The following is a 26,593-nucleotide window of genomic DNA, read 5'->3' as shown; positions in this document are numbered from 1 at the left end:
TTGCTTTTTGTGAGGGGCAGCAGATGTCAATAGCATTTATTTTTTAACGTAGGTTTTAACACAGAACAAGGATGGCTGTGATTTAAATAAAAAGGCATCTCTTACTGTTCTGAAATACTCCTTTTTAGCCTAGGCTGAGATGCAAAATAGAACAGGAATGTGTTCGAAAAAAAAAAAAAAAAAAACCCTGCCTAGTGTTAGAAATGCCATGAGCTATTTAGTCCTTTCTGTAAGGGTATGTTTCGGCGAAAGTGGGGCTATGCTAGGATTTAGAAACCTATTACTCAAGAATGTGAACTGCAGGGAGATGGAGAAAACAGCTGGGTGTGTCGTTGCCTTCTAAAGCAGAGACACCTTTTTTTGATCCCAAGTTGGCTTGTATTTACTATGAAGCTGGTCAGTCCTCATTCCAACCACTGCCAGGAGCCCACAGAAATACTTTAGTGTTAATTTTATTAATAAATACCTCTTCAATTTCAAAGCACTATAAAATCCATTAATTAAAAGTCTCTTCTCTATTATGCAGAATCCTGCTGTGCTTGCAGTAACTGTGAGTGGCTGCAACTTGCCCTTGATAGTCAAGCAGTGACGTGACCCAGGTTTACAACACAGTTCCTTAACGTTGAAGATGCTTCTCCAGGCTTCAGGGCTGGGCTTCTGCCGTGTTCTCCTGGCTGCTCTCTGCTTCCTAGGTCAGTACTTCTTTTGGTTAGGGTCTTTGCTCCCAAACAGGTGCCATGCTCGAACCATCTTCCGCAGTCTAGCCAAGTTAGGTTTAGGCTGGAGGGAAAAATATTAAGCAATAATAATAAATAAATCTAGTTCAATGTCTCCGTGCTCTTTGCCCTAATACAGACGTTCCCATTCTTTGTCATATCTAATTCAAAGTCCCACGTGACTTTCAACAGAATCTAATTTAATAACCTAATATACTGTAGTATTCACAGGAGAGGAGGTTGTTGTTTTTTTTTCTAATTTTAAAGAAATGTTGCTATTTCTTTGCTTCTTTCCCTATTTTAAGGCATCTTAAACTTTGGGAAAATAGGTGTTTGTTCAATCTTCAGCACACTTGCTACTAGCGGAATATCAGAACTTACATGTTTTCCAAATCTTACATTTAAAAACCACAACTTGACTTCAACCACTAGTGAACCTGCTTCAAGCCAGGGTGACCATTCAAATGGAACATGTTAAAATCCTTTCTAAAGTGTTTGCAGGACAGAGGTTTATTTAATTATTTATTATTTTACTGATAACAGCTCTGTAAAAGTTTGTGTAAGATACAGACAGTGCTGGTCTGTTCCAGTTCTAACACACACGTACACGATAAGCCTCATAACCCAGGGCACGTTGCCTTATTTCAGTGCCCCACACAGTACCTGAATTTCCTGCTGCAGATGGTCGATGTCTGCAAGGGGCATCATGGAAGGCCTGCCATGAGCACACTGGAAGGGCAGCTGGCAAGAGGACAAAGCTTTAATGAGCTGACAGCTCTCCTCCAAAGTCAAACTGTCATTGAACTTGATAGCTCCTGGAATAAGAGAAAATTCTTGAAAGTGCTGCCAGAGGGAATGCAAACCACCTCCTGCTACTGCATGCGGATCAGCTATCCAAAGCCTAAACCCTTTCACCTTATCTAAGTCTGATAGATGGTAGGATTATTAGATTTTGGCTTTCCAGGTGATGTTGCAAGAAGCAAAGGAGCTTTTTCTTTTTTTTTTTTTCCTAAGGACTGGAGATGCACATAAAGGCAGTAAAACCAGAAGACAGCTATTACCAGTTCCATAGGCTTTATCAGCTTTATATGCCTGCTACTGACCCTGCCCTTAAGTCCTTTCTCACAAAGGGACACTTAATGGCATCCAGAGGAAATCAAAGCAGAACGTTAAGGAGGCAGAGCAGAGGTGCCTGCAGACTTTAGCCTTCACAGATTGACAAAACTGTATGAATCCTGCCCTTCAGCTGTGGGACTTTTTTAGATATAAAAAGTTGTAATATACAGTCTGCCATTTGTAGAATGCAGTGACACAGCATGAAAATAGATGCTTTTGGTTCAGGTTTACCCTTTCAGCACAATCTCATTAATATTTTACATAACACAGAAACTGCCCCAAGAGGTTAGACCTACTGCAGTCTACACCTGTGAGGAAGAACTGTTACTTGGTTGAATGCTCCCAGGGTTGAGAGCATCTCAGTGAATAAAACACCGCATTTTATCAGTGTTTCATGTGTGGGCTGGAAATTACTTCAGGACCACACAAATAAACCAGCGCAGTGGTTGTTGTCCCTCACGGTACTGTTCACGAAGAGACCATTATCTCCTCATCCCTATGAAACTGTAATCCTGGAATTCCTGCAAACACATTCTGAAACTACTGCCCTAGGAAGAATGCTATGTAGAAGCAGAAAGGTTGAAAAACTAAATATAAAGAAGGAATGAAAGAAAAGAAAAAGTACAGTTCCCCTACCATGACAGGCTTGGGAAGCTAACACCTTCAGAAGCGTCAGAGGCAGTGTCCCTCGTGCTCGTCCTGTGGTCTGCACTAGCTAAAAGTAGTAAGGGAACATTATCTTACATTCCATTTAATAAAAAAAAAAGAAAGAAAAAAAAAGAAAGGGAGAAATATAACAAGAATGAGCTAAATCCACATCTCTCTTATGGTGCTTATTGCTCTTATTCCCTCTAGTTTGTGCAATAAGCTTTGCATTATACCGGTCAACTTTAGAAGCAGACAGCTACTCACCTCAACTTGTTCTTGAATAAACTCCTGGAAAGAAAAAGGCAAAATGATCAGTTGCTATTCCTCCCTTTCGGTGCCCATACCCGGCTTTGTCCACATTTGTGTATAATTTAATGCATAAATGCCAATATTCCCCAGGAAAAAATGATGCAGTTGCTTGTACATTGACCATAGTGTGAAAGTTCCCAGCACAAGTCCTGACATCTCACAAATACCTTGTCAGGCCTGAGACTAATCGCTTGGTTTCTCTCTGCACCAGTTTCCTGTAGAAATATACTCTATTATATAGCATATTATATAATAGACCTTCTATATACAAAATATATATGAATATACCTGAAAAATGGATATAATGGAACTCTCATACTTCAGAGTATAATATATACATGCTCTCTTTGAATAATTGCCATTTCTTCTTTGAATAATAGTCCACGTGGATTTAATTTCTAATGTCTAAGATACAGAGAATTCAATCATGAATAGGTGCTACTAGTCCTAATTAAAATAAAAAGGACTGCAGAATAGGTCTGCCAAAACACTCATGAGATCTTGACATTTCAGCTAAGAAAGAGTGCTGGTAAGGGACAGACATGATCTGCAGCTACCATTCAAAAAAATAAAACAAAAAAGCACTCTGCCACCATTTTCAGGGCTCTTGGCACACCAGGAGAGTGCATTCTGACTTTTACCTGATTCTAGCAGGGTTGGAAAAATAAATTAAATCAGATGAATTATCTTTTTCTCTCTTTGTATCAAAAGAGACAAGTGGCAAGACTGGACTGATTCACAATGGCTCAGCCTAGTGGCTGAATATGGTACTCCAGAAACAATTTGTAAGGAGAGTCCTCGTTCCACTAACAATTGTGGAGAACTGTTTACAATGGAAACTGCAAGCAATCAGTTCAGCAATTTCTTCTTCAAACCACAGAACATCTGGAACAGCAGCTTTTAGAAAGCTGAACTGCACATGCAGACTTCATGAAAATCCTAACAAATATTCCATACCAGCAATAACAATTGTTTCACTGTTCATTCAAGCGTTCAAGAAGGATGAGCAGTAAACTGATGAAATATCTGAACTGCCTACTATTTTTCTCGGTTTTTTTCACTGTTCCTAGTCTGAATCAGACTCCTATCACTGCTGTCAGGGACTTCAGTATAGGACTTTCAGCTACTAAAAGAGATGGCCCCCACACTGGCCATAACTCTCTCATAACAGTGATTAACCCAGAAAGCCAGTATCACAAATTGCTCTGATCCACATCCATAACTGACCTCCACAATGCTTTCAGTGACAGGTTGTCTTTTCCGTCGTAATTCGTTGGCCTCTCTTTCTATAAAACACAGCGGCACTTTCTTGACTAGAATCAAGGAGCTGTTGGTCTCAGGAAATGATAATTCAAGGCCCAGATCCTTCAAATTTTTGTAGCAGCATCTGAGGAGAAAAATAAAGCAAAACAACAGAAATAAGACATAACCACCTACACCTACACAGCATGCCTAAATATTTCTGCAATTTCTATGTTTCTTCTTTCCTGCAACAGTTTCCAATCCTGAAAAACACACCTCACAAGATTCCAATTAATTTTGCCCTTACACTCTACATACACCTACGCTTCTCACTCCAATCAGCTATGCATATTGCATGCTCCACAGCTAAAAGATCTAAGAGTTCTTGGATTACGCAGAGAACTTTGTATTTAAATTTATAAATCTTTCTTTTCTAAAGATGCAGCAGGTGTCTGGTTCAAGCAAAAATTACCAACTCATCATACAGACAGGAACATGCATGTACCCCCTTCAAATATAAAAATTACACATCATAAAGGCTGCTTTAAGTCTAACCTAAAAAAATGATTTCAACTGACATGTAATGGCAAATGCTTACAACAGAAAAAAATATTGCAAGAAATTTATGCTGGTTTAAAGAACTTATGTTCTGTTAATAAAACAAAGAGAGCAGGAAAGAACAACTTTTAGTTAATCTGACATTTGTCACCCTGTGGATAGAAAAATACATACAAAAACTGGACTTCACAGTCAGATGAGAACTTGTCATCAAAGAGAAGGAACAGCCAGCAATTATTATCAACAATAGTAAAAAAACAGTTATAATAATATATATATTCACAATACTGTATATATTATTCACTCAGGGAATATTCACTTAAAATAAAGGTGGTGAAGGTAAATTATAGAAAAGAGATTCTCTGAACAAAAAAGAAGCTATTCCAAACTTACTAAAATCAATCACAAGAATAATGCAATTACCATGCTCCACACGGAGATGACTTGTATAATTCTAACAAGGACAAGGAGACCATGTATAAGCCTACAGTGAGAGGAAAAAGACTGAAAAAGTCCATTGTGGTGAAATGACAGAATCCACGGAGCTAGTGGAGTCAACTGAGCCCCCCCCTCCTTTTTTTCTTTTTTTTTTTAGTAAAAAAGGAAGTTCAAGAGAGTAAGCAGAACAATGCATTACTGCAACAATTACTAGCCAAATAACAGAATCAAAAACGCAGGTGAACCAGAGGTCCACCAGCAAGCACAGCTGAAGAGAAAGATATTTCAGGAAAGTTGATATATTTCAATACATTGACCTTTGCAAGCAACATCAGCATTTAGATTTTCCATAGTGCTTTTAATTAATAACTTTTAGTACAGTTAGTCTCACAGACTGCTTGTAAATACTAATAAGCTAAACAGGAATACAAAAAAACCACCAGTAAGCCAACACCAGTATATGCCATCAGCAGAAAGCTTCTTGAATCAATTATCTTATGTGGCAATAGGAAATCACAACTGGCATTCCAATACGCTGAATAATTTAACCAGCTTCCATAAAAGAAAACCATGCCTCTCTGATTTACTTTATCTTACTGATTTTTTTTAGCATGCTTGTGATATATTTGTTGAAAAGCAATACCTCAGAGAATGTATTTGGGCTTTCAAAAAGCCTTTGAAGTGGCTAGAAATGCAAGTCTGATGAATTAAAAAGTTAAATGAAAAATGAAAAAATGGATTTGCTGCTCATAAGGACAAATTAATGCAAAGTAGTAGGAATAATTTGATCTATGCATATATTTTGTTTGTTTCTACATTAAACAGCAAAAATTATAATAAAAAAAGCTGTTTTACTGTCATGACAGCTCAATAAATAAGCAGTTCATCTAAGCAGCAGTAGCCAAAAAAAAAAAAAAAAGTAGAAAAAATACTAGGTGTATATATACACCCATGTATATATAACAAACAGAAGACATGGGAACAATTGTAAAGCTATTGTTGAAATCAGTGGGACACTGCCGTTTGGTATATTGTATTCAGTTTTGGCCATCCAGTCTCAAAAGTAGGTATGTCAAACATGGAAGACATTCAAAGATGAGCGTAAAAATAACTCCAAGTTGAACAAGAGGCATTAAAAATATGGTGATGTTGGCAAGAATATCATTAAAAGATAGGAACAACAAAGGCATCCAAATATTGTTGAACTATGAGCAGCAGCGGTTACATTCTCACATTTTTCCATACAGCAGGTGGTGAATAATAGTGCTTTACCCTTTCCTCTGGAATTTCTGGTATTAGCCATCGTAACACACGAGTTACCAAACGGACATAGCAGCGATACCATTATGATCAGAATACACACAGAAAGGGCTTTACACCAAACAAGTGCATCCCTATAAAAGGCAGCAACCTTAACAAGGAGTGATTTAAATGCTGACGAGTTTGCCGCAGACATTACCAAAAAAAAATGGGGGGGACATCTGAAAATAACAATGAGGTGGACCTGTGGAAGTTAACAGGGAACTTTGACTGAACACGAAGAACATGAGAAAAAATACAAATGCACGTGGCAGAAGACAGTCAGGGATATTTGGGGGAAAATAAAAATGATCAATTAGTGTCCAGTAGGTCTATAGTAGTCCAACAATACATTTGCATCTTAGCCTAAACTCCTGCAGTACAGAAGTTAAGTATCCTAATAGCAACCAGTCTACCAGTCTGAAACATTTGGGAAACAGTGCTCATTAGTTACTCTTGGCAGGCACCTAGGATTAAGGAATGCATTTTTGAAGGATTCGCAACACAAGCTTTCCATAGCACATCCTCCTCCTCTCCAACAGTGCCTATTAAGTCGGTGCCTATATCTACACAGGGAGCACTGCACCCCAGCGTGCACTTCCAAGTGCTGCTCCCTAGCCAGGAGGATCTGCTGCAGACTGCTCTGGTACTCTCCTGGCTCATGCCCCAAGTTTCACCTTCCCCAGAAAACCAGAGGGTATGGCAGTGGCACAGAGATGGCATGCCAGAAGCCCACTTATTTTCCACAGAATAGATATACCCAACTGGTCTCTGCTCAGGCAAGAACAGCTGTGGTGGTGACCTAAGTTATATAGAGAGATCTTCCTGGTCAGTAGAGCCTTCCCCCAGAGTTTAGAGCGACTGGCCATTACTAACCGTAGGATTCTTCTTTGCTCTTCTGTAACTTCAATCTCCATAGGGGGAGAGATGGAGGAGGACAGTAATTTCTTCTTGCCACACTCTGCAGCTTCCTTCTCATAGGAATCTGTGAATGAAACATTTGCAAGTATCCCTCTTTGAATATTTACGCAGGCATTACCCTTAATGACCCTATGGTTTGGCATGTAATCCTCTGTTTGGATTTAAAAATGACCACAGAATGCCTTCTCCTGAAACTTGTGGAGGACTGGGAATGTCACAAACCAGACATCTAGTCTCTGGGGAAGGGTTGGTTAATGCCACTTTGTTTTTTCCCACCATTTCCAAAAAAGAGTCACCCTAAATAGCGAAAAACAAAAAAAACAAGTAAAAATCAAAACAAAACAAAACAAAAAAACCAACAACCCTACTGATATATTTAGTTCAACTCACAGAGAGCAATTTTTCCACAGAAAAATCTCTCATAAAAGGCATTAAAATACTATTCATTAAGCATCTCTCCCTTCAGTCTTTAACTTTTTTCAGTACCTGACCAAAGAGAGCAAATTTCCTGGAATCCTCTCTGCAGGAACTTCATGCTATTTCTCAATGAAAGAGAAGGTCAATGATTTTTAAGTACTTGATGGATAGCTATTGTGCTTTCTAATACTGAAACCAATGGCTAATGAGCTTACAGAAAAGACCATTATTTCCCTCAGTTTCAGAATGAAGAAATGTTAGGCTTTAAGCATGGTATTCAGCTAAGAAGGAACCAAATTAACTGTGCTCCTTACTCTGCACCCCACGTCTTATTCTTCACAGCATAACCATATGCTCTTATTGATGTTGTTCTATTTCCTGTTCATTGTTTTTCCTATCAGTCTTCCTGCTCTTTCATTATGTCAGGACTATTTTAGTTTGATAGTTCTGTGGGTAGGGTGCATATCTTCTGTTTTTGGAAACGCTGTAACAATTTTCAGCTGCCAATGCTCTGAATGCTACCCATACTGAATGGCTGCACTCTGACAGGGATCAGGGTCAAGATGACAAATCAATATCCTATTGGTTCGACATATCCCAGGTTTATCCTTATGACAAATCAGTTAGCAAGCTTTCCCTTTAAGAAAGCTCTTGTTTGCACTTTCCTGTGCACTACCTTTCCTAAAACCACCTGAATCCTCACCTGCAATAAGCTGCTCCAAGCGGATCCGCTCATGTGCTGCATGTTGGTCCACCAAAACCACGAGGTTTCCACCTAAAAATGTAACACAATAGATTAAAAATAGGCAACTTGGTACCAGCAACTGCACAGGCTGGAAAGAAGGATGACCACTCCCTAGAGGCTACATTTAGAAGGTAAATACCAACTAGTTTTACAAAAATGAAGTGAGAAGGAGATTGTCTTGGCAAAACAATGTCGCTACAGAGCTGAAATTTGGTGATCCAAATGGAGCATTTAAATTAACGGTAGCTGGATTAAGCCAGAAAATCTTGTCTATTGACATCTTCATCTAACTTCAGAACGAGAGCTGAGGTCACCCACAAACTGTTCTATTTAATACAGTCTTTAAAAACACTACAAAAACTACTGATTTTGAATGCCTTTTTTGTACAGCTTCAGCAAGCTGTGGCAATGAATACGTCCAGACAATGTGAACACAGTCTGAAAGACGTTAGTAATTTGAGTATAATCTATTTTTATAACACTAATCTGAAGGCAGTAGGAACGTTCAACAACATCCAAAATAAAGAGTAAGAAGATCCAGGCAGTTTCATGTGAAGGCTAACATTTTGCTCTACTCACGATATCATCCCAAGACAAGAGGACAAGCAGGACTGTGTTCCCTCTGCAATATGACTACATTTGAAACCTAACTTAATAATAATAACTACTCTTACCTTCCTTTTTATCCATTTCATTCCTGGTGTTGATTACACAAGCAATAAATTTGTTGTCCACTTGCTGAAGAACCTGTAAGACACTCAGAACAGTCAATACCCAGTGGTAAAATGATTTTTAAAATGAAGGTAAACAGAAGAAGATGACAATCAAAAGGGATCAAACACACAGAACAGCTATTACGATGATTAGGGGAGTGGAAATCACATCTTTTCTAGTCTCAAGGGCTCAAGGAATTTGAGCTAGCAAAACTGAAACATGACGATATACATGTATAAATATTCTTTATAATAAAATGAGGGGCTAAATATGGAAAAGGCAGAAATTATTTGGCTAAAATACAACATTGGCTGGTGAAATGACCATAAATTGGTCATGAAACAGTTTAGTCTGGAACTATAAGAAAGTTTAAAAATAGCCAAGAAAACAATTCTGGGTCTGTCTTTTCAAAGACAGTTGTAAGGGCAAGAACTGCAAGGTGGGGCTGGAAATTTACAGAATGGATTAAACAGTGGTGTAGATGCCTCCTTGAGCTAAGAACTGAAGCTGTACACAGCAACTCTAAGTATCTGATCTGCTGACATCACCAAAAAAAAAATATAAACAACCTTTTATAATCTGAGCTGTGTCTAAGGGCTTGTGCTGATCATCTGTAGGAGCCAGGAAGCATTTGTTTTGCCTCTTTTTCTTTTGCCTAACTTGCCTTTGAGAGCTGCTTCCACCTTCTCTTCCAGCATCATAAATCAACCTGAGCTAGAGATGGAATACTGTGCAGTGATGCACAATGCTTTGAGTATCTCATTTTTACATTTAAATTAACAGAGGATTAGAGAAGAATTTCTCCTTCAGTCAAATGGACAGAGCTCCCTGGGAGTACTGTCTCACTGAACACGCACTGTACACCCCCTAGGTAAAAATGAATAGATGATCCTATTTCTTTGAAGGGATACAAGGCATTAACAATTATTTTCCTTCTGCTTTCCAGCTTTCTTCTCTGGTCTTTCTGAAACATAACCCGTTTCCTGTAATAACTTTATTTACTCCTGTTATTCTTGCACACACAACATAAGTGAGAATCATTCACGTTCTCCATCCCGGAGCTTAACGTTACCATGTCTCATTCGTCAGAACCTGCAATCTCAAAGTCATCAACCTGATCACATGAGAATGACGCTAATTTGGCTTACAAGCCTTTAGTTATTAATAAGTAACACATGGAGAGAATTCACTTTGGCATTTTTATCCAGGCAAACTGTCAAACAATGTAAGCTGCAGCCATACGTTTACATCAGCTTTTAAGTTAACAACCAAAACATTCAATAAAAAAGCATTAAAATAGTTAAGCTTCATGCCATGATGCCATTTTTAAGAATCAATTCTCAGAGCAGCTATAAATCTTAAAAGGAAATTTCAAGTCTTTCCAGGAAATCTGGGATTTGCTTTTGAAACCACTATGCTGAAGAATTAAATTTCTAAGGTCAATAAATATAGAACATGTAGGACACAGGCTTCAGGGGAATACAAACTAGCAATTATCTTCAACAAATGTAAAAACCTGCCTGTTGAATGATCATTTAGTTAACAGTGTTTCAAAACAGTGGCAACAGGGCTGCCTCTTGGTTTGATTTAACCATACAGTGAAGGACTTTTAGTTGCTTTGCAGATAGGATCTTCTGATAGATAATCTGCTAAGATCTCACATGACATACATGTCTGATGGTACTGCACACCAACCCAGATTTCTGTTTGTGCCCGTGAAAATTAAGGATATGATCTGTTTCCCTGGAGACCTCTCTCCTACAAGGCAGAAATTTCAGAAAACCCCACTTGCTCAATGGGAATTTTGGCATGAAAACTAGAGATAGATATTGTACCTTCATTGAATGGACCATGTCTTTGGTGAAACGATAAGGATACAAGATATTGTGAATTTTCACAGCCAGATTCTCAGCCTGACCACTGGTCACATCCACAGCAATCTGTAGAAAGAGAATTACATGGAGAGTTTACAAGTTTACAGTATCAAGCAGCCCGTGGAGAATAAGGGAAAACAACAACAACAACAAAACACATCAGATTTAGGAAAGAACATTCTGGAGATTGCTCTCTCTGTAGTTTGACAAACCAAGCTTTCTACACAAGAACAGCACTAGCTAAAGATACCATCTGGCAATCTCTCTGCTACTATCCCTGTATATCCATCTGGATATTACCTGCTAATTTCAAGGCATTCAGTTACTTGAATTACCCACCAGCAAACCTGAAGCTCACAATCAGCCTACGCAGGCTCTCAGTAGATGAGATGCACTACCCTGAGATGACTCAGAGTACCTCACTGTAACAAACAAACTAACAAACATTCCTCTGCAGAAACTCACCAGCAGGTGGTTTGCTACTCCATCTCCATTGTTTGCAGGTGGCAGTGATTACATACGTATGTTTACACACACACGATGCTTAAAGATAATGCTTCATCGTGACAACAACAGAAGTCTGTATAACAGCTCAAACATTGTTTTCCTCTCACATGCTAGAGCCCTGCCAAGCTACAAAAACAACTGCCATAAAATGCAATTTTGCCATTTGAAAACTTTTTATTTTAAGATGAACATTTCTGTAGAGGGAAAGACAGCCTACAATAATGTTTTGCTTTTGAAAAGCAAAAGATTAGCCTGATGTTTATTCAAAGGCTGAATATATGCACAAAAATGACTTACATATAAACTATCTATAAAAATACAATTGCAAGGTCTGCAGTCTAATATATCACTGAATAAATTATATACAACAGTTACAATATATTTGCAATTTTGGTCCCCATGTCAGAAAGTAACAGAAGGATAAACTGACTCCTGTTTTAGCATGAGATGCAAGATAATGCTTACCTCTGGGCAGCGAACAAAAACGGGATTATCCCATTCTGAAAGCAATGACTGGAGAGACTCGCCTTCAGCATCTGGGAAAGAACATACAGATAATACAGGGACTGCCACCAGCCATCAGTACAAGGTACATTGGGTACCTCTACCTCACGCAAGAATTATTACATTTTTTCTCCATCAAAAAAGGGGGAGAATGGACAGATAAATAATGGAACATGAGAATGGGCTTCTCTATTGTCTGCTTTAACTAGAAAGGTCCCTGTGCAGCTTGCTGTCTCCTGAGCATGCTGCAGCACAATTCAACAGGCCCTGGAAGTGGCAAGGAAAATTAAAAAAAGAAAAAGAAAAAAGCACCTGCTTAGCTACCCACTGCCCCTGGACAAAGCCACATACCAAAAAGGTGATTTCATCCTTTCCATCACAAAAAAAAAGAAAAAAATAGTGAGGATTGAAGCTATTTTTCACATTCCAAGGTTGGAATGAGTACAAAGAAGGGAGTAGGTAATTATTCTTTAAAGTTCTGACATAATTCAACAAAGAACTGGGTATTTCATCCTGTAAATAAGTACCCCCTAACCTGCCTTCAACCCTAGAAGAATTTTTTTTCCAGTTCTAGATCTGAGATGACTCACACAGTCCCATTGTTAACAGACCTTGAGTAATTCTGGGTTCCTGTTGGGACATCTGGGAGAATTCTTTGATTTGTTTTTACAACAGAACACTGTGTCCTGGAAAGCTGGCCCTACCTCTCGGATCCTGGCTTGCTAGAGTCTTCTCTTTTCGAGGTCTAGGAAGGAAGGGTAGCACAATCTCACTTCTAAAGGGATGGCACCTGCACTGAACCCCTAAACACAACATAAATTTACTGCTGCAGATTCATCAACACACAAAATTACAAAAAGCTACACACTTATTATATTCTCATAAATAAAAGTGTGCTTAGCCCTGGGCAAATTAGAGTATTTCACAGATTTTGCCATCTAAAATTGAGAAATAGCAGCATATATGGAAAATACTGAGAATTATCTGAAATACTTGCATGTGGAAATTTATTTAAAATATTACTGTGGCTTCTGCAAGACTGCCCTTAAAAATTAGTTGCTGCTTGAATCGCATAAGATTTACTTCCAGAATTAGTGCAATCAGAAGTGTCATCCTCAAAGGAAAAGGAAGGTATAGGTTAAGTCTTTCAGATATCAAAACACTCTTGACTTTCAATGGCAAAATGTCAATCACCAGCCCCATCAATACTTCATGCAGTTATCAGCAACTTGTAAGACTACAATCTACAAGCTGGTGAGACCACATGAGATATCAGTTAGCCTACCATGTTCCTACCCACCCAGAAATGATTTATTGATATTATAAACCTGCACTGTTATCAAGATTATTAAGAAAAGTGGCTCTGATTTCCAGCACAGCGGTAAACATTTCACCCTTCCTTTGGTACAATTCAGCCTTCTATTCTTTGTGAAATAATAATGAATTAATAAAGTTCCTTTCTACTAAGAAATTACGGGTGTGCATGCAGGAAAAGTGGCAGTGATAAAGCCAAAGAAAACCAGCTGTGTGCTGATAAGCTCAGTATGAAAAAGCTCTGTGAGATCCTACGGCCAGCTCACAGACTCCTGACGGTTGGCTTTAGCCCAGGAAAGCCCAGGGATGGTTCTGCCCTGGGGACTGAGAATCCTTTCAAGAATCCAAACTGGCAGTCCCGCACAGGAAGGGAACTCAGCGTCCAAGTGCCCCAACACCTAGTCACAGACTCTTACTGAACAGAGGGCAAGAGGACTTGATGTGATTCTTAGCAAACCGGGGCAAAATGAAGATTTCCATCTCATTTAGACTTTGATAGAACTTTTATAGCTACTACCATGGAAAGATGTTACCCCTCGAGTTCACAGAAGCATCCATCATTTCTGTGAACAGGAGAACGGTGTTTACACATGTAACAAACTACAGTTCACTTCCCTGCCTCTTATTGCAGGAAAACTCTGATCAGGATGTACACGACTCACAAAGGATTGTCTTACCCAACGGCCAGTGAGAATTCAGAGCTGGCAAAGATATTATTGATATGATTCTTCTGGTGGGTAACATCAGAAAAGGTGCTGAGGATAACTTATCTACTTCAGACCTATACAATTAGCACACTAGAATACTAATTTTCACTTGCCTCAATTAGCTTATTAAAATGTATTGGTGCCAGGACATATTGATCAATAATGTAATAAAAGAAACAAAAAATACAGACATAGCTGGCAACAAAGACCAAGCTGAACTGGGGTGTCTATCTAGTACAAAGAATATTAACCTAATACAAATGCACAGCATCAGATTATTCAGAAAGCCATTCGATATGGAAACACAGCTTGATAAGTTTTCCTGCAATGGCCAATTTAATCCATACAAAGACACCTGAGTCTGTCCTACAAAATCCAGCATTTCTGTTGAGCACATGGAGTAGATGGGATGTGAGAGATAAGATAACAGCCAGCCACTGGTGTGATGGCTATGAAAGATATCCGTAAGAGAACACGGATTATTCTTACCTCTTTCCACCTGCCACCAACCAGTTTAATTTCCCTGAACTTGTGTGCAAGACACTCGTCTTAATAAGTCACCTGGCCTTGAAACACAGTCAACACCGTGGCGTTACTGACACTATTCTAAAGAGCAGAATGAAAGCACCCATAGCAAGTGAACATGATCAGGAATGCACTACACAAACATTTTGGATAGAAGATCGAGCTCCACGACTCCGTGCTTTGGCTCGCTACCAAACAGCTCTGGGGGCAGCGGAAATTGGTAAACCACAGAAATTAAAAGAAAGTGTTAGACAGGGAACGTACTTTTGCACTTCCCATTAGTTTTACCTAGTAAAAACACAGATGTTCTTCCCCTTGTAATAAATCTGCTTTAATGGATTACAACAAATATTAAGAACTATTGGCATCAATTATTACACTTAAAAGGAAACGACACCTGAAACATCTATTGCACCATGTTTTCTATGACTGGTGATGAGGAAGTGAGACAAAAAAGGGAACCAAACAGGCCAAATATTGATTAGCCAAACATTTCACAGAACTACTGGAAACAAGGCCAAGCTACTTTTTCAAAACAAATTACATAGAAGAAAACACAGCCTACAGGTGGAATGGCTGCATCTTTGGTCAAAGTATTTCTGCCTATAGACAGAATAAAGAACAATTTTGAATAGATCTATTAATTGAAGGGAAAATTATCAGACATTATGCTACCAAGCCAAATACTGAGGACACAGAAAGCCAAGACCAACAGCTAGATCAATGGGGACTTGTAAATGTTCCACCACTGACAAAACAATACAGCACAGCGCCCTGTAACTTCAAGAAAAGCTCCACCATCAAACTGCCAACAATGCTGTACAACATCTCCTGCAACATGAAGCGTGAAGGAACAGCCCTCCAACATCCATAGAACAGACTAAGCATTCTCAATGAAATGTCAGATTTTTGTTCATTTTTCAAGTGTTGTTTTCAATTTTATAGGCAGGTTGAAAAAAGGGCCGTTTTTGTGGTTTAATATGGGGCTCACAGTAACAACACATTCTTGGAAACACGATCATTTAGGACAAAGTGTTAAAAAAAAAAAAAAAACACAATACATTTCTGGTATACTTATTTTGAAGTAGGTCTTGCTTTATAAACAATAGCAGTTATATGTAATTGGGATCACAGTGAATGCCACGATGCCCAGTGAAAACTAAGCAGCTGCCTGTTAATTGACAAGGTGTTGCCATTTCTTTCTGTTTTATTTAAAATTACCTTTTTAACGGTTTGAATGTTAATGCTTTTCTGTCTCCACAGTCTCCAACACTTTCCTGTTTTCCATACAGCTATTACAGCTAACACAGTGAGCATTTCAACACAAACTGCCAGCAAAGCATTTTATGCACCTAGCAGAACACAGATTGTTTTCCTCATTCTGTTTTCACCCCAACACACCCTCTTACCATTCTCCGAGACAACATTCACAGCCATTGTCGTTATATCTTTAACGCAGGCAGCCTGAAATCCTTTAGCAGGAGGAGTGCTGTAGGTGCTCAGCCCAGTTGCTGTATTGATGTAAATCGTCTTACCCGAGGAAGCATCAAAATCTTGCAGCCAGTCAGAACAACGCAAATCATCTCTGGGGTCGCCTTTACTTGTGTTGTCTGCAGAGAACGCCACGTTACTTGGGAAGGTTACACAGGGAACCTCCAAATCTTTCAAGTTTTGTTTTGAGAGTTCAGCTAACACGCTTTTATCTTCACAGATGACGTTATGGCAATCTTTTTTTGCCGATAATGGTAAAACACCGCTTGCAGAGACTGTGTATTCCCCTTCAGTGCTGCTGAGTGGTGATGAGCTGACAGTGTGCTTCGTGAGTTCTGCTCTCGTGTCGTCTGATGGCTGGCAAGCATCCCCCTTAGAAACGCCGCAACTTTCCCTCATGTTTTCCGCTGTCAATTTACACATTTGATGTGCATTGCACAAACCATCATTATTTGAAGATTCAAGATCAAAAGAGGTGTTATCTTTTCCACTGGAATCTGTTTGGAATTGCTCACCAAGTTGTTTTACTTCTTTGCGGTCGCTCTTCATTCTGGACAGTTTGGATGATAATGATCCTGGAGATCTTCTACTACTTATGTTTGTTTTAACCTCTGAGTAATCAGACAACGTCAAAGGGCTCTGACAAACGGCTCGTTTGTCTGGTGAAACTTCTCCGCTGCAGACTAAAGTCTCATCTAAAGATCTCACAAGCTGGCTGTTATTATTGGAATCTGTGTGTTCCAAAGTCGGAGTCTCACAAATACTCCAGCCACCATGACCGTCATTCTGCTTCTTTGAAAAGTCACGGTTAGCTTGTAAATTACAAACAGGGACACCAGATTTGTTCTGCTCTGCTAACGGCCTTGGCAGCACACACTTGACTCTCCCGTAGTATCTCCTGAACTTTTCTAGGGAGCCCAGCTGTGTGGATAGGCTCAGCTTCTTACAGGGCTGGGATCTTGGCTCAGCTCTTTGTCTTCTAGGACTTTTTGTAGCTTTATTGTGAGGATTACCTAAAGATGTTGCCAACGGCAATTCTGTAACATCAGATGTTTCATAATGTCTTTTACTGGCAGCAGTGGCCATGGCTATCCCCTCACTTGCCTGATTTGACAAACTTTTGTTCTCTGACTGCTCACCTCTGTCAGCCGTGTGTCCTTCTCTGCTGCAGGGAGGTGCGTGTTCTTTATTTGTATTACTGGAAACATCCTTAGCATTTAAAGCCTGAGCGGGAAAACTCACTTTGTGCCTAAATGTGTGCTTGGCACTGACAGGGCCAGGTCTACTGTGCATGTTTAATGCAAGACTTATTTCTGTTTGTTCACGCCCACGTGGGGGTTCACTTTGCACATGTGTTTTGAGGCCTACAGAACATGTTTTTTTGGGTACTGAACTAGCAGCTCCCCTCCCGGCATCATCCACCACTTCAGTTGTCCCCCTGTCTCCTTTTCCTGCATTAGACAGTCTCATCAGTGAACTTCCAGAGACAGTTTCAGATTCTGTTGCTGTTTCAGTAGGGTCTTGTCTCTCAGACAGCCACCGAGTAATATCAGCATTCAAGTTACTGACTGTGGTGCTTTGCTGCACTACTTTGTCTTGCTGGTTTCCCACATCTTTTTTGCAGTTGTCTGCACGATGCAGCAGGTCACGACAACCGTCTATTTTTATTATCGCTGATCTGGCCCCTTCAGTGAAAGAGGAATGGAGATTTTCTGAAGATCTGAGGTGAGCATCAGGCACTGTTTGGGGACAATTAGCGGCTTTTGGCTCCTGTTCTGAGATATCTGATACAGTGAAATTAGAAGTTGTGTCATCTCTGCTGGGCAGTGGAATCTCTGCTTTACTGTTTCTACACGGATCGGTTGGTTCAGCAATCTTTTGATTTGAAGAAACTTCAACCTCCTGTAGATTTTTATCCGACTCTGTAGGATTTGAAGATTTTTTTCCCATCGTGGATTTTCTTTTGACATCTTTTGATTGCAACTTACGTATTTCATAGGAATCCAAAATTTCATCACATGCTTTCTTAAAGTTTTCTTCGATGCTCTTTTCCTCAGAGAGCGAGGGCTTTGGAACTGGAGCATTATACAAACAAAAGTCATTATCTTCATTAAATTCTCTGATGTCCTCACTACATGGTTCAATAAATAAATGTTCTCGCTTCAAAAACATTTTCACTCCTTCCTCTACGCAAGCTAGAAGAGCATCCCAGTTCTGGAACTCGATCAGTGTTTTTGCAGGTTCCAGACACACATCGTAGTCACTGTATGCACAGGACACATTGAGAATAAAGATCCCGTACAGCTCTGGGCCACTACGGTGGCGACCAGGACTTGAGCAAGCCTGTCTGTTTGCAGGACCACTTTTTGCTTTGCAAATGACACTTTGTTTTCTTAATAAAAAATCAATTAGTTTGTGTAGCCTCGTCTTTAAAACAAGCCTCCTATTCACATACAAGAACTGCATGTTCTTGTTGTAATGTCCTTCAGAACTGATATAACCACTTATCTCAAATCCTCCAGACTTATGACTCACTTCTCTTAACTTCTGTGATCTGCCCAGCCCATAGATTTGACAAAAACGAGAGTAAACGTCTCTCGTCTTAGGGAGCTGGAGCACCATGGCACAAGAAACATCGTTCCTTAATGAAAGGGAAACAGAGGGATGCATCAGCGAAATTGCCTCTACTTTCTGTCTCACTCTCTCAAATTCCAGCACAGGATCCATGCACCTCCTCCTCACCGGTAGCTGATGGAACAGATTGCACACGGTCACTGTCGTTCCGCCACTTGGTCTGCTCAGCTCAGCTTCACAGACATCCAGCGCGTGCCCGTTGTGAAACAGTTTCACAAAGGTTTTTGCTGTCCTGCTGGTCTTTGATGAAACTTCCACGACGCTGGCCATGTTAGCTATGCTTGCCAAAGCCTCGCCTCTAAAGCCGTAGTACGTCAGGTTCTCCAGGTCTCCCAGCGAGCTGCACTTACTGGTGAAATACCGTTTTCCCATTTTATGCAAATCATCTTTCCCCATCCCGGACCCATTGTCCACCACCTGGATCTTAAAAGCTTCCAGATCCACCCTGATGGCTACACACGTTGCTTTGGCATCGATGCTGTTGAGGACGAGCTCCTCGACGCACTGCCCCAGCGAGGTGATGGTGACTCCGGAGCGCAGCCGGGCGCGCACATCTTCACCCAGGTACTTGATCATGTCCCAGCCGGGCGGGTGGCAGATCACAGCGCCATGCCCTCCCAGTCACCTGCATGGGGGGGAGGAAGAAGCTGTAATTAAAGGCCTGATACCTGTTGCCCTCACCCTTATGGATATAACGTGCCTGTTTTTCTCCTATTTAGAGTTTTTTTCAGTGATTACCACCCCGCTCAGGCTCGGACTACCCGTCAGGCAGTGCCTTCAAGGCAGGCAGCCAGAACCTGAGCGTGAGGCCCCCCTCACAACGCACTCGCTGCCCACACCCAGGGCACCCCGAGGGGAGGCCGCACCCCCGGGCGCTGCGCTCCCCTCAGCACCACACACGCCGCGGGGGCCGCCCGGGGCCGCCCTCCCCTCGCTGCTCCCTCCGCCCCCGGGGCCGGGAGCCCCCCGCAGCCCCTCGCAGCCCCTCCCCGCTGCTCCCGGTCCCTGCCGAGCTCCCGCCCCCGCTCCCGCCCCCCTCAGGCCCCCCCACCCCAACGGCCGCGGCGCGAGCCCAACGGCCGCGGGGGCTGAGGGACCCCGGCAGGGAGCCGGCTGCGCATGCGCGACAGCGCCGTGAAGGCTCGCAGGGACTCCCCGCGCCGGGACTACAGCTCCCGGCAGGCCTCGCGCCGGCCGCAGGGCATGCTGGGGGATGTAGTTTTGGGGCGTCCCTGCGCAGGGCTGAGGGGGGAGCCCCGGTGGGGCACAGGGGCTGCAGGGTGGCGAGGCCCGGGCTGCCGCGGCACGCTGCACACACACAAGGGAGCTGCAAACACTTTTATTCTAAATAGAAAATAAACCTCTTGGCAGATAACGCACAAAATAAGTCGTTTCCGAGGCGTTTCGGTCACTAAAGCAGCGCTTTTAGCAGTCAGACTGGCATCGGCTCTGTGCCTTCCTTCACCTGAGCACAGCGTTGACAAATTCTGTGTTTCACACACACAAACAGCCCAAACCTCACGCTGCGCACACCCAGGATAACAGGCTGGCTGCTACACGGCCCCTTCAGCAGACACAGCAGCTCCTTGCCTGCCAGCACATGAATGGTTTAGTCACACTAATGGTACAACACAACAATAAATTAGGCAAGTAACAAAATAAATCTCTCTAGGGTTGAACACCGGCTGACAGAACAAACAGGGGGGACGGCTCGTGCCGCAGGTGCCGCTTTCCGGACGAGGTCACTTGAGGATCTTGAAGTCGGCGTGCTCCAGGGCGGCGATCGGCCTCTCGTTGCGGAACTCGGCGTGGCTGATGCGGGACTGGGGGCTCCCCGTCTTCCGCAGCCACTCCTGCAGCTCCCGCACGCGCTCGGCCGGGCCCTGCACCTGCCCCTGCACCGTGCCGTGGCTGCTGTTCCGCACCCAGCCCACCAGCCCCAGCCGCTGCGCCTCGCCCTGCGGAGAGAACACAGAGAGAGGTGAGCTGGGAGAGCTGGCGGCAATGAGTGAGGTGTCATTAATGGCGTTGGGGGGGTGCGGGATGGGTTGCCCAGGGAGGTGGGGCCCCCCCGCCGCCCACCCCGCCCCGCACCTGCGTGTACTTCCTGAAGAAGACGCCCTGCACCCTGCCGGACACCTCGTAGTCCACCGACAGCAGCCCCTCGCTGCCCGCCATGGCTGCGGCCTCCCCTCCTCTCCTCTCCTCTCCTCCTCTCCTCCCCGGGACCATAGAGACGCGGTCCTCCAGCGGGCAGAGCGGCCCCGCGCGCGCCGTCTCCAGGCAACGGCCGCCAACAGCGGGCGGCGGGGCCGGGCCTGGGCCTCGTCCCGCTCCCGTCACGGCCCCGCCGCCGCCGCCGCCTCCGCCTCAGGGGGGCTCGGGACGGGAGCCCCCGGCCCCGGGGCGCCTCATGGCCGAGCTGCAGCTGGCACCGAGCAGCCGGCCCCGGGGCTGCTCCTCCTCAGCGGGGCTGCGGGGAGGGCGGGCGGGCGGCCAGGCCCGGGCCGTGCCCTCCAGGCCCGCGGCGCGGCGGAGGGAAGGAGTGGACCGCTCCTACCCGCTGAAGCCCCTCCGGGACCACGGAGCTGCCTCAGGAGACGCGGGGCAGCCGCCAGGCGGTAGGGCTGGCTCGGAGGGTGAAGGGAGGGCTCTGCCGGCCGCGGTGCTGCCTGCCTGGGCGGCAGAGCCTAAGCTGCCGGGCTCCCGGCTGTGCAGGAGGGAGCTGGCCGTCATCCTGAGGCTGGAGGCAGACGGACAGAGCCTGGAGGAGGAGATCCGAAAGAAGGAGGCTCTCCTCAGGGAGAAGCTGAGGAGGACCAAAGAGGAGCTGAGGAGGATCCAAAGAGAGAGGGAGCTCGTGGAGGCGGAGGAGAGAAGAGCCAGAGACGTGGAGAGGACCCACGTGTGGAGGGCTCTGAGGCACCCCGAAGAGAAAACCGTGCAAGTCACAGGCAGGACGGGTGATGGGGACTGTGTTAGGGTGCACTCTGCAGAGCTCACTGTCCCCAGGCCCAGCACCGTGCTCCATCCCCAAGAGCTGGCGATGGGGAAGCTGAAGAAGGAACGATTGGTGGCCAGCAACAACAAAATTCGAGACCGCGTACCCGTGGAGGGTTTAGCCTCCTTTTCAGAGCCGGCCTCAAAGCACAGCCCTCCTCCCTCTGCCCTCCCAGACCCCGATTACGGTGAGCACCTGCCTGCAGAGGTGCTGTACGTGCAGGCTGCCAGCGCTGCAGAGCCGGGGGAGCTTGGGCAATGCAGCTTCTGCGGACGCAAGTTTCTCTGCAGCAGGCTCAAAAAGCACACGAGTATCTGCAGCAAGAGCCAAGGCTCCAAGAGGAAGGTGTTTGACTCCAGCAAGGCCAGAGCTAGGGGCACGGAGCTGGAGGAGTATCAGCAGTGGAAGAGCTCAGAGAGGCCTCAGGTAACGTGCGGTCCCTTTGCCTCCCTCAGCCCACACGTTCTGCTCACGTTCCTCCTGCCCTGAGCTCTAGTTCTGACAGGGACGGGGGCATCTTCATGTGTACACAGGGCTGGGGGACACAGAGCAGCTATTGCCCCTGAAAGGCACTTGCCAGCTGGGTAGGTGGATCGATTTAAAATTAAAGAGATGTTTTCTGGGGGGATCAGTCCCAGCTGGCTTGTCTCTGTAATGCGTCGTGGGTGTGCTCCAGAAGATTCATTCCTTGCGGTAGTCAGGATGCTCGTGTCAGGGCAGAGTGGGTCTGTGACGCTGGGGGGGCTGCAGGGAGCAGACTGAAAAAATGGGCAATAAAATGGGCTGATGAAATGAGGGCAGTGGAAACGCACAGCTCGATTCCTGCAGAGCAGCTGCGGCATCTCTCTGCATTCCTTTGGCTGAGTTCTCTGGTTCTTCTCTTTCCAAGTACTGCCGTCTCCAGCAGGAAGTCCTTCAAACCTTAGCGCCGGTCCTTGCGAGCCCCTTTGTGGGATCAGCTTATGGGGGAGGCTTTTAACCAGCAGGGAGCGCTCGGGGAGGGGTGCCCGCGCTGGACCCTGAGAGGGAGGCTGAGAGCAGAGGCTGACAGCCCCGGCGGCTCTGACTGCGTTTCCCTTCTGCAGAACAAGCCCCCCAGGAGGAACAACTGGCGGCAGAAGCACGAGATCTTCATCCAGACCCTGCGCCAGGCCCGGCAGGTGCAGCAGGTGCTCTCCAAGGGCGGGAAGGTGTCCGACCTGCCGCCGCTGCCCCCCATTGAAAATCCAGACTACGTTGCCTGCCCCTACTGCAGACGCCGCTTTGCGCCCCAGGTGGCCGAGAGACACGTTCCCAAATGCAAAAGCATCAAGAGCAGGCCCCCGTCCCCACCGCAGAGGAGACGCTGCTGAGGCAGCAGCCGGCTGTGCCTGCAGCTCCCTGCACTTCCCTTGTTCCCAGCAGTGAGCTGTTATTTACAGCGAGCAAACGGCTCAGGACATATAAGCAGAATATTAAATTTTCTGTACTTTGACCTGTGCTGGGTTGTGCCGCTTGTGGTGCCCGCCGAGGGCCTGCGCCCCCCATCCAGCGATCTCAGCAAGAAGCCAGTGTAGGTGCAAGGATGGCACTGCAGAGACAGAGGGTGCTGCTACCAGCTAGCCCAGGACAGCAACAAGGAGCAAAACAGCCATCAGAGAGGGTCTGTTCTTCACATTTTCTTTTTATGTAGGCTACAGAGGCTTGTTTTCTCTTACTTGAAAATAAGGGTGTCTGATGTGAAAATAGCTGCTCTCCTTTAGCTTAGCAGTGTCTGCACACTGTGTTATTTCCCTTCCACAACAGCAAGGAGTGCAGTGGATGAGACAAACAGCCGGGCCAAAGAGCGCATCTGCCTTTCATTTCAGCGCTCCGTAGGTGCAGCTAATCACCCCAAGCGTGCCAACAGTGACAGGGGTTCTGGCTGCCACGCTGTTGCTATTGCAATTACCTACCAGAGACAGGGGTGTGAGGAGATGCTTATTTTTGGCCACAGAACACACCCTACATTCAATACTAGCCGGTATTTAGACAGGGCCTTTGGAAGAGTCCTGCTGAGGGAGGAGAGGGGGCTATGTGGGCAGTGAACTTTGAAAGCAGCCCCTAGGCTGCTGCATTTTACTCTCTTTGTGTTAGACAGCAGGATCCAGAGGTGCCTGTTGGTCATTTCTCCTGCTCTGTCCGAGTTGTTGCAGCCCTGGGCAGTTGAACAATGAAAGCTGTGGAGCTGGGCTTATTGCATTCTTGTTCTGCTCAAGCCCAAGAATTTTATATAGATTTTTATTTTATTCAGACTTTTATTTCTGAAACGTTAGTGCCAATCCTGGGACTCTCTTAGCACACTACCCCTATCAGTGGGAGGTAAACTGAGGATATTATCTGAACCAGAACCGCTGGGGTAGGGGTACCATTAAATGCTTCCTCAGCACCCGAACCTCAGGCTCAGAAGTTGATGGGGATAGAAAAGCCAGCAGGAGCAGGTGCTTACTGCTTGAGCCTCTGTGCTGATTCATGTGCACGGGGCAGCAGCGGTGCTCAGAGCTGGCCAGGCCCTTCAGGCTGCAGAACAATCATCCCAAAGTGCTTGCTTACCCCGTACAATAATGGGCTCAGAAAGGGGAAAGGGCAGAAGAAGAAACAAAAAATAGCACCACACGAGATCAAAAATAGGCCATGAATAAGCTTAGGCTGGAAGTTGGGTTTCCAACCAGGAGAGGAGTGAGGTCAGGGAAAATCCTTCCAACTAGATTGGAGCAAGGGCGAGGAACCTGCATTGTTTCACGAGACTTCGGGAAGATCGTGGAAGGGACCACACTGCATGAGCCAGAAAAGAAGAAGCGTGACAGGGAGCGTTTGTGCCTCCCTGGGCTTGTGGCAAGAAGTACAAGGAGCAGATCAGCCAGAGCTCCACGCCTCAGTGCATCACTTTCAGGAGCTGAGAAGGAATTTCCTTTTCACAGCCACCTCCACCCCATTCCTACCACGGCTTCTGACTGTCTTCCATCCAAAATGTTTAACAGCAGCTACGGCTAAAAATACAGTAAAATAAAACAACCACGCAGTACACCAAAGAATGTCACATTAGAACGCCTGTTAGCTGGTGCACTAACGTTCAGGGCTAAACCAACAATTAAATACCAAAAAGATGGAGATGTCCTGCAGGCCAAGGCAGCAGGGACCTCCAGCATGCAGGGCTTTCTCCTTTCCTCAAGTCATCTGCTCATTTTCACCTTGGTTGTTGCAATAGTAGGGAATTAGGACAAGAATATGCCCCTTCTCTTGCTTTCTTCTTGAGGTGCAGGATAGTTCCTGGTAAGTTTGGGTTTATGCTGAAGGTCTTAGTTTGTCACACACTATTAAAGGGTCTTTTGGGGGGAGATAGATGTCCTATAGACCCCTGTAGAGAAGCATCTGCTCTAAGCTGGCAACGGTTGCTGCCCATGTCTAAGTTATTTTTCCAGCTTCTGATTTTTGGACTAGTTCTAATATTAGACTAGTTCTGTTGTGTAAAAAGTTGTTTTAAACAGTCACAGAGTGCTTTTTGTTCTCGAAGTAAGAATGCCTACTTTGTATGAGAAAGTTGCAACAGGAAGCAAACAAAGAACAAAAAAAAAATCCAGCAGCTCCTTTTGCAAGTCCCTCAGTAATGCAGTGCCAGCTCACAGGAGTCAAAAAAAAAAAAAAAAGCTAAAAAGCAACCAGACTGAACTGGATTAGTGAAAAGCTGAACACGAGGAAACACTCCAGCCTGCCGTGGGTGGACCAGATTCCTGAAAGAAGTTGGAGTGCTTCTGCCCTATAGATATGTGGGCAGAGATCCCAATCCCGTGGCACACCCTAGAAAAACACGAAGGTCCCAGAAAGGGTCAGTGCTGCGCTGTCAGTCAGGTATGGATCAGAACGTACAAACCCTGAGAGGAGGGACAGAAAACAAGGGAAAAGAAGTCACTGTATCCAAACTGATCAGAAAAGCAAGACCAATGCCTTAATTTCAAACCTCATTGACACAGGGTAATACAGGATAGCAAGAGGTGGCAAGGAAAGAGGCAGGAAAGGGAAAAACTGGAAGATTTATGCCTACATCCATGAATTAATGAAAAATGTAACCGAATTAAGGAGTAGTTAAGAAATTCAGTACCACTACCTGTCCTGTACTACTGACTCCATTTCCCTTGCGCTGTTTTTTGACTGTTCAGTGGATTTTAAAGTCGACAGAATGCAAATGGTCATTGAGGTAGGTACAAACATGGCTTCAGATACTGTTAAAATAAATCCAGCTGTTGCAGACTTCCCTTAAGTGACACCTAATGCTGGGGTTGAAGCTGTACATTAAATCAGATACCACTCAGGATATTTCATTCAAGCTGGCTCAGTTTCCTTTGCTGTTGCTGTACAATCCCTCTCCGAGACGTGCTGCATTTTCACTTTCTGATCCTCTCCAGTGCCCAGGTCTCTAAAGCAGCTCTGCCTCTCAATTTACAAAAAACCCTCTCATGGCGTTTCGCAATTTATTAAAAACCCTGATAAAAAGTTAGAGCCAGCCATTAATCACAGCGTGCAGTTTGCTGAGCAGGTGCCAGGCAGGCTCTCACCTTCGCAGACCGTAATGCTCAGGAGAAGCTGTTCAAGAGAAACAGGTGCTTCTTCCCTGTCAGCCTCTCTTCCTGTTACTCATTTCCCACTTGGCACGGAGACTGCTGAGAAACCACACACAAAGGCCCCCTGACGTCACTAGGAGGAGATGCAGCAGTCAAAGAAAAGAGCTGTTTTTGTTGTTGTTTTGTTTCGAAGGGACACAGAACCCGACATTTTTTCCCATAGCAAAGAACCTGCAAGCCCCTTGGCACTCTAAGAAAAAAAAAACAAAAACAAAAAACAGACAATGCCTTGAATCCATCTGATCATATACAAACCTTTCCCCTTCCCCTTCGGAA

At 44.4% G+C, this 26,593-nt stretch overlaps 2 protein-coding genes across 7 annotated transcripts; both read right to left on the bottom strand.

Moving 5' to 3' along the window:
- Window positions 1–436: 436 nt before the first annotated feature.
- On the bottom strand, window positions 437–19,854 carry MLH3 (mutL homolog 3). Of its 6 annotated transcripts, none has more exons than XM_038180087.2 (13): window positions 19,731–19,854; window positions 15,964–19,304; window positions 12,713–12,811; window positions 11,970–12,040; window positions 10,959–11,063; window positions 9,084–9,156; window positions 8,368–8,439; window positions 7,203–7,311; window positions 4,017–4,176; window positions 2,745–2,768; window positions 2,469–2,547; window positions 1,380–1,531; window positions 437–780 (listed from the first exon to the last, which is right to left on the bottom strand). In XM_038180087.2, exons 2-13 carry the CDS (start codon window positions 19,253–19,255, stop codon window positions 694–696), a joined length of 4,323 nt encoding a protein of 1,440 aa, XP_038036015.1. In that variant the 5' UTR covers window positions 19,256–19,304; window positions 19,731–19,854; the 3' UTR covers window positions 437–693. The 6 variants fall into 6 exon arrangements, with proteins under 6 accessions (XP_038036015.1, XP_005013911.3, XP_071894548.1 ...); XM_005013854.6 differs by lacking the exon at window positions 19,731–19,854 and adding an exon at window positions 19,380–19,704; XM_072038447.1 differs by lacking the exon at window positions 12,713–12,811.
- Window positions 19,855–20,002: 148 nt separating this feature from the next.
- Window positions 20,003–20,934, bottom strand: ACYP1 (acylphosphatase 1). Its single transcript, XM_027457828.3, has 2 exons — window positions 20,774–20,934; window positions 20,003–20,637 (listed from the first exon to the last, which is right to left on the bottom strand). Exons 1-2 carry the CDS (start codon window positions 20,909–20,911, stop codon window positions 20,422–20,424), a joined length of 354 nt encoding a protein of 117 aa, XP_027313629.2. The 5' UTR covers window positions 20,912–20,934; the 3' UTR covers window positions 20,003–20,421.
- Between the last annotated feature and the right edge of the window lie 5,659 nt (window positions 20,935–26,593).

The sequence above is a fragment of the Anas platyrhynchos genome, chromosome 5 (assembly GCF_047663525.1).
Source record: "Anas platyrhynchos isolate ZD024472 breed Pekin duck chromosome 5, IASCAAS_PekinDuck_T2T, whole genome shotgun sequence".
NCBI lineage: Eukaryota > Metazoa > Chordata > Aves > Anseriformes > Anatidae > Anas > Anas platyrhynchos.
Note: the sequence above shows the minus strand (reverse complement) of the source record. Positions and strands in the feature narration are given on the sequence as shown.

Coding starts and splice junctions, on each gene's coding strand:
- ACYP1 (XM_027457828.3), bottom strand. CDS start 20,911: ATGGTCCCGGGGAGGAGAGGAGGAGAGGAGAGGAGAGGAGGGGAGGCC. Junction 20,638..20,773: donor TCTTCAGGAAGTACACGCAG/GTGCGGGGCGGG, acceptor TTCTCTCCGCAG/GGCGAGGCGCAGCGGCTGGG.
- MLH3 (XM_038180087.2), bottom strand. CDS start 19,255: ATGATCAAGTACCTGGGTGAAGATGTGCGCGCCCGGCTGCGCTCCGGA. Junction 9,157..10,958: donor ACATGGTCCATTCAATGAAG/GTACAATATCTA, acceptor AGTGTCTTACAG/GTTCTTCAGCAAGTGGACAA. Junction 2,548..2,744: donor TTATTCAAGAACAAGTTGAG/GTGAGTAGCTGT, acceptor TACTACTTTTAG/CTAGTGCAGACCACAGGACG.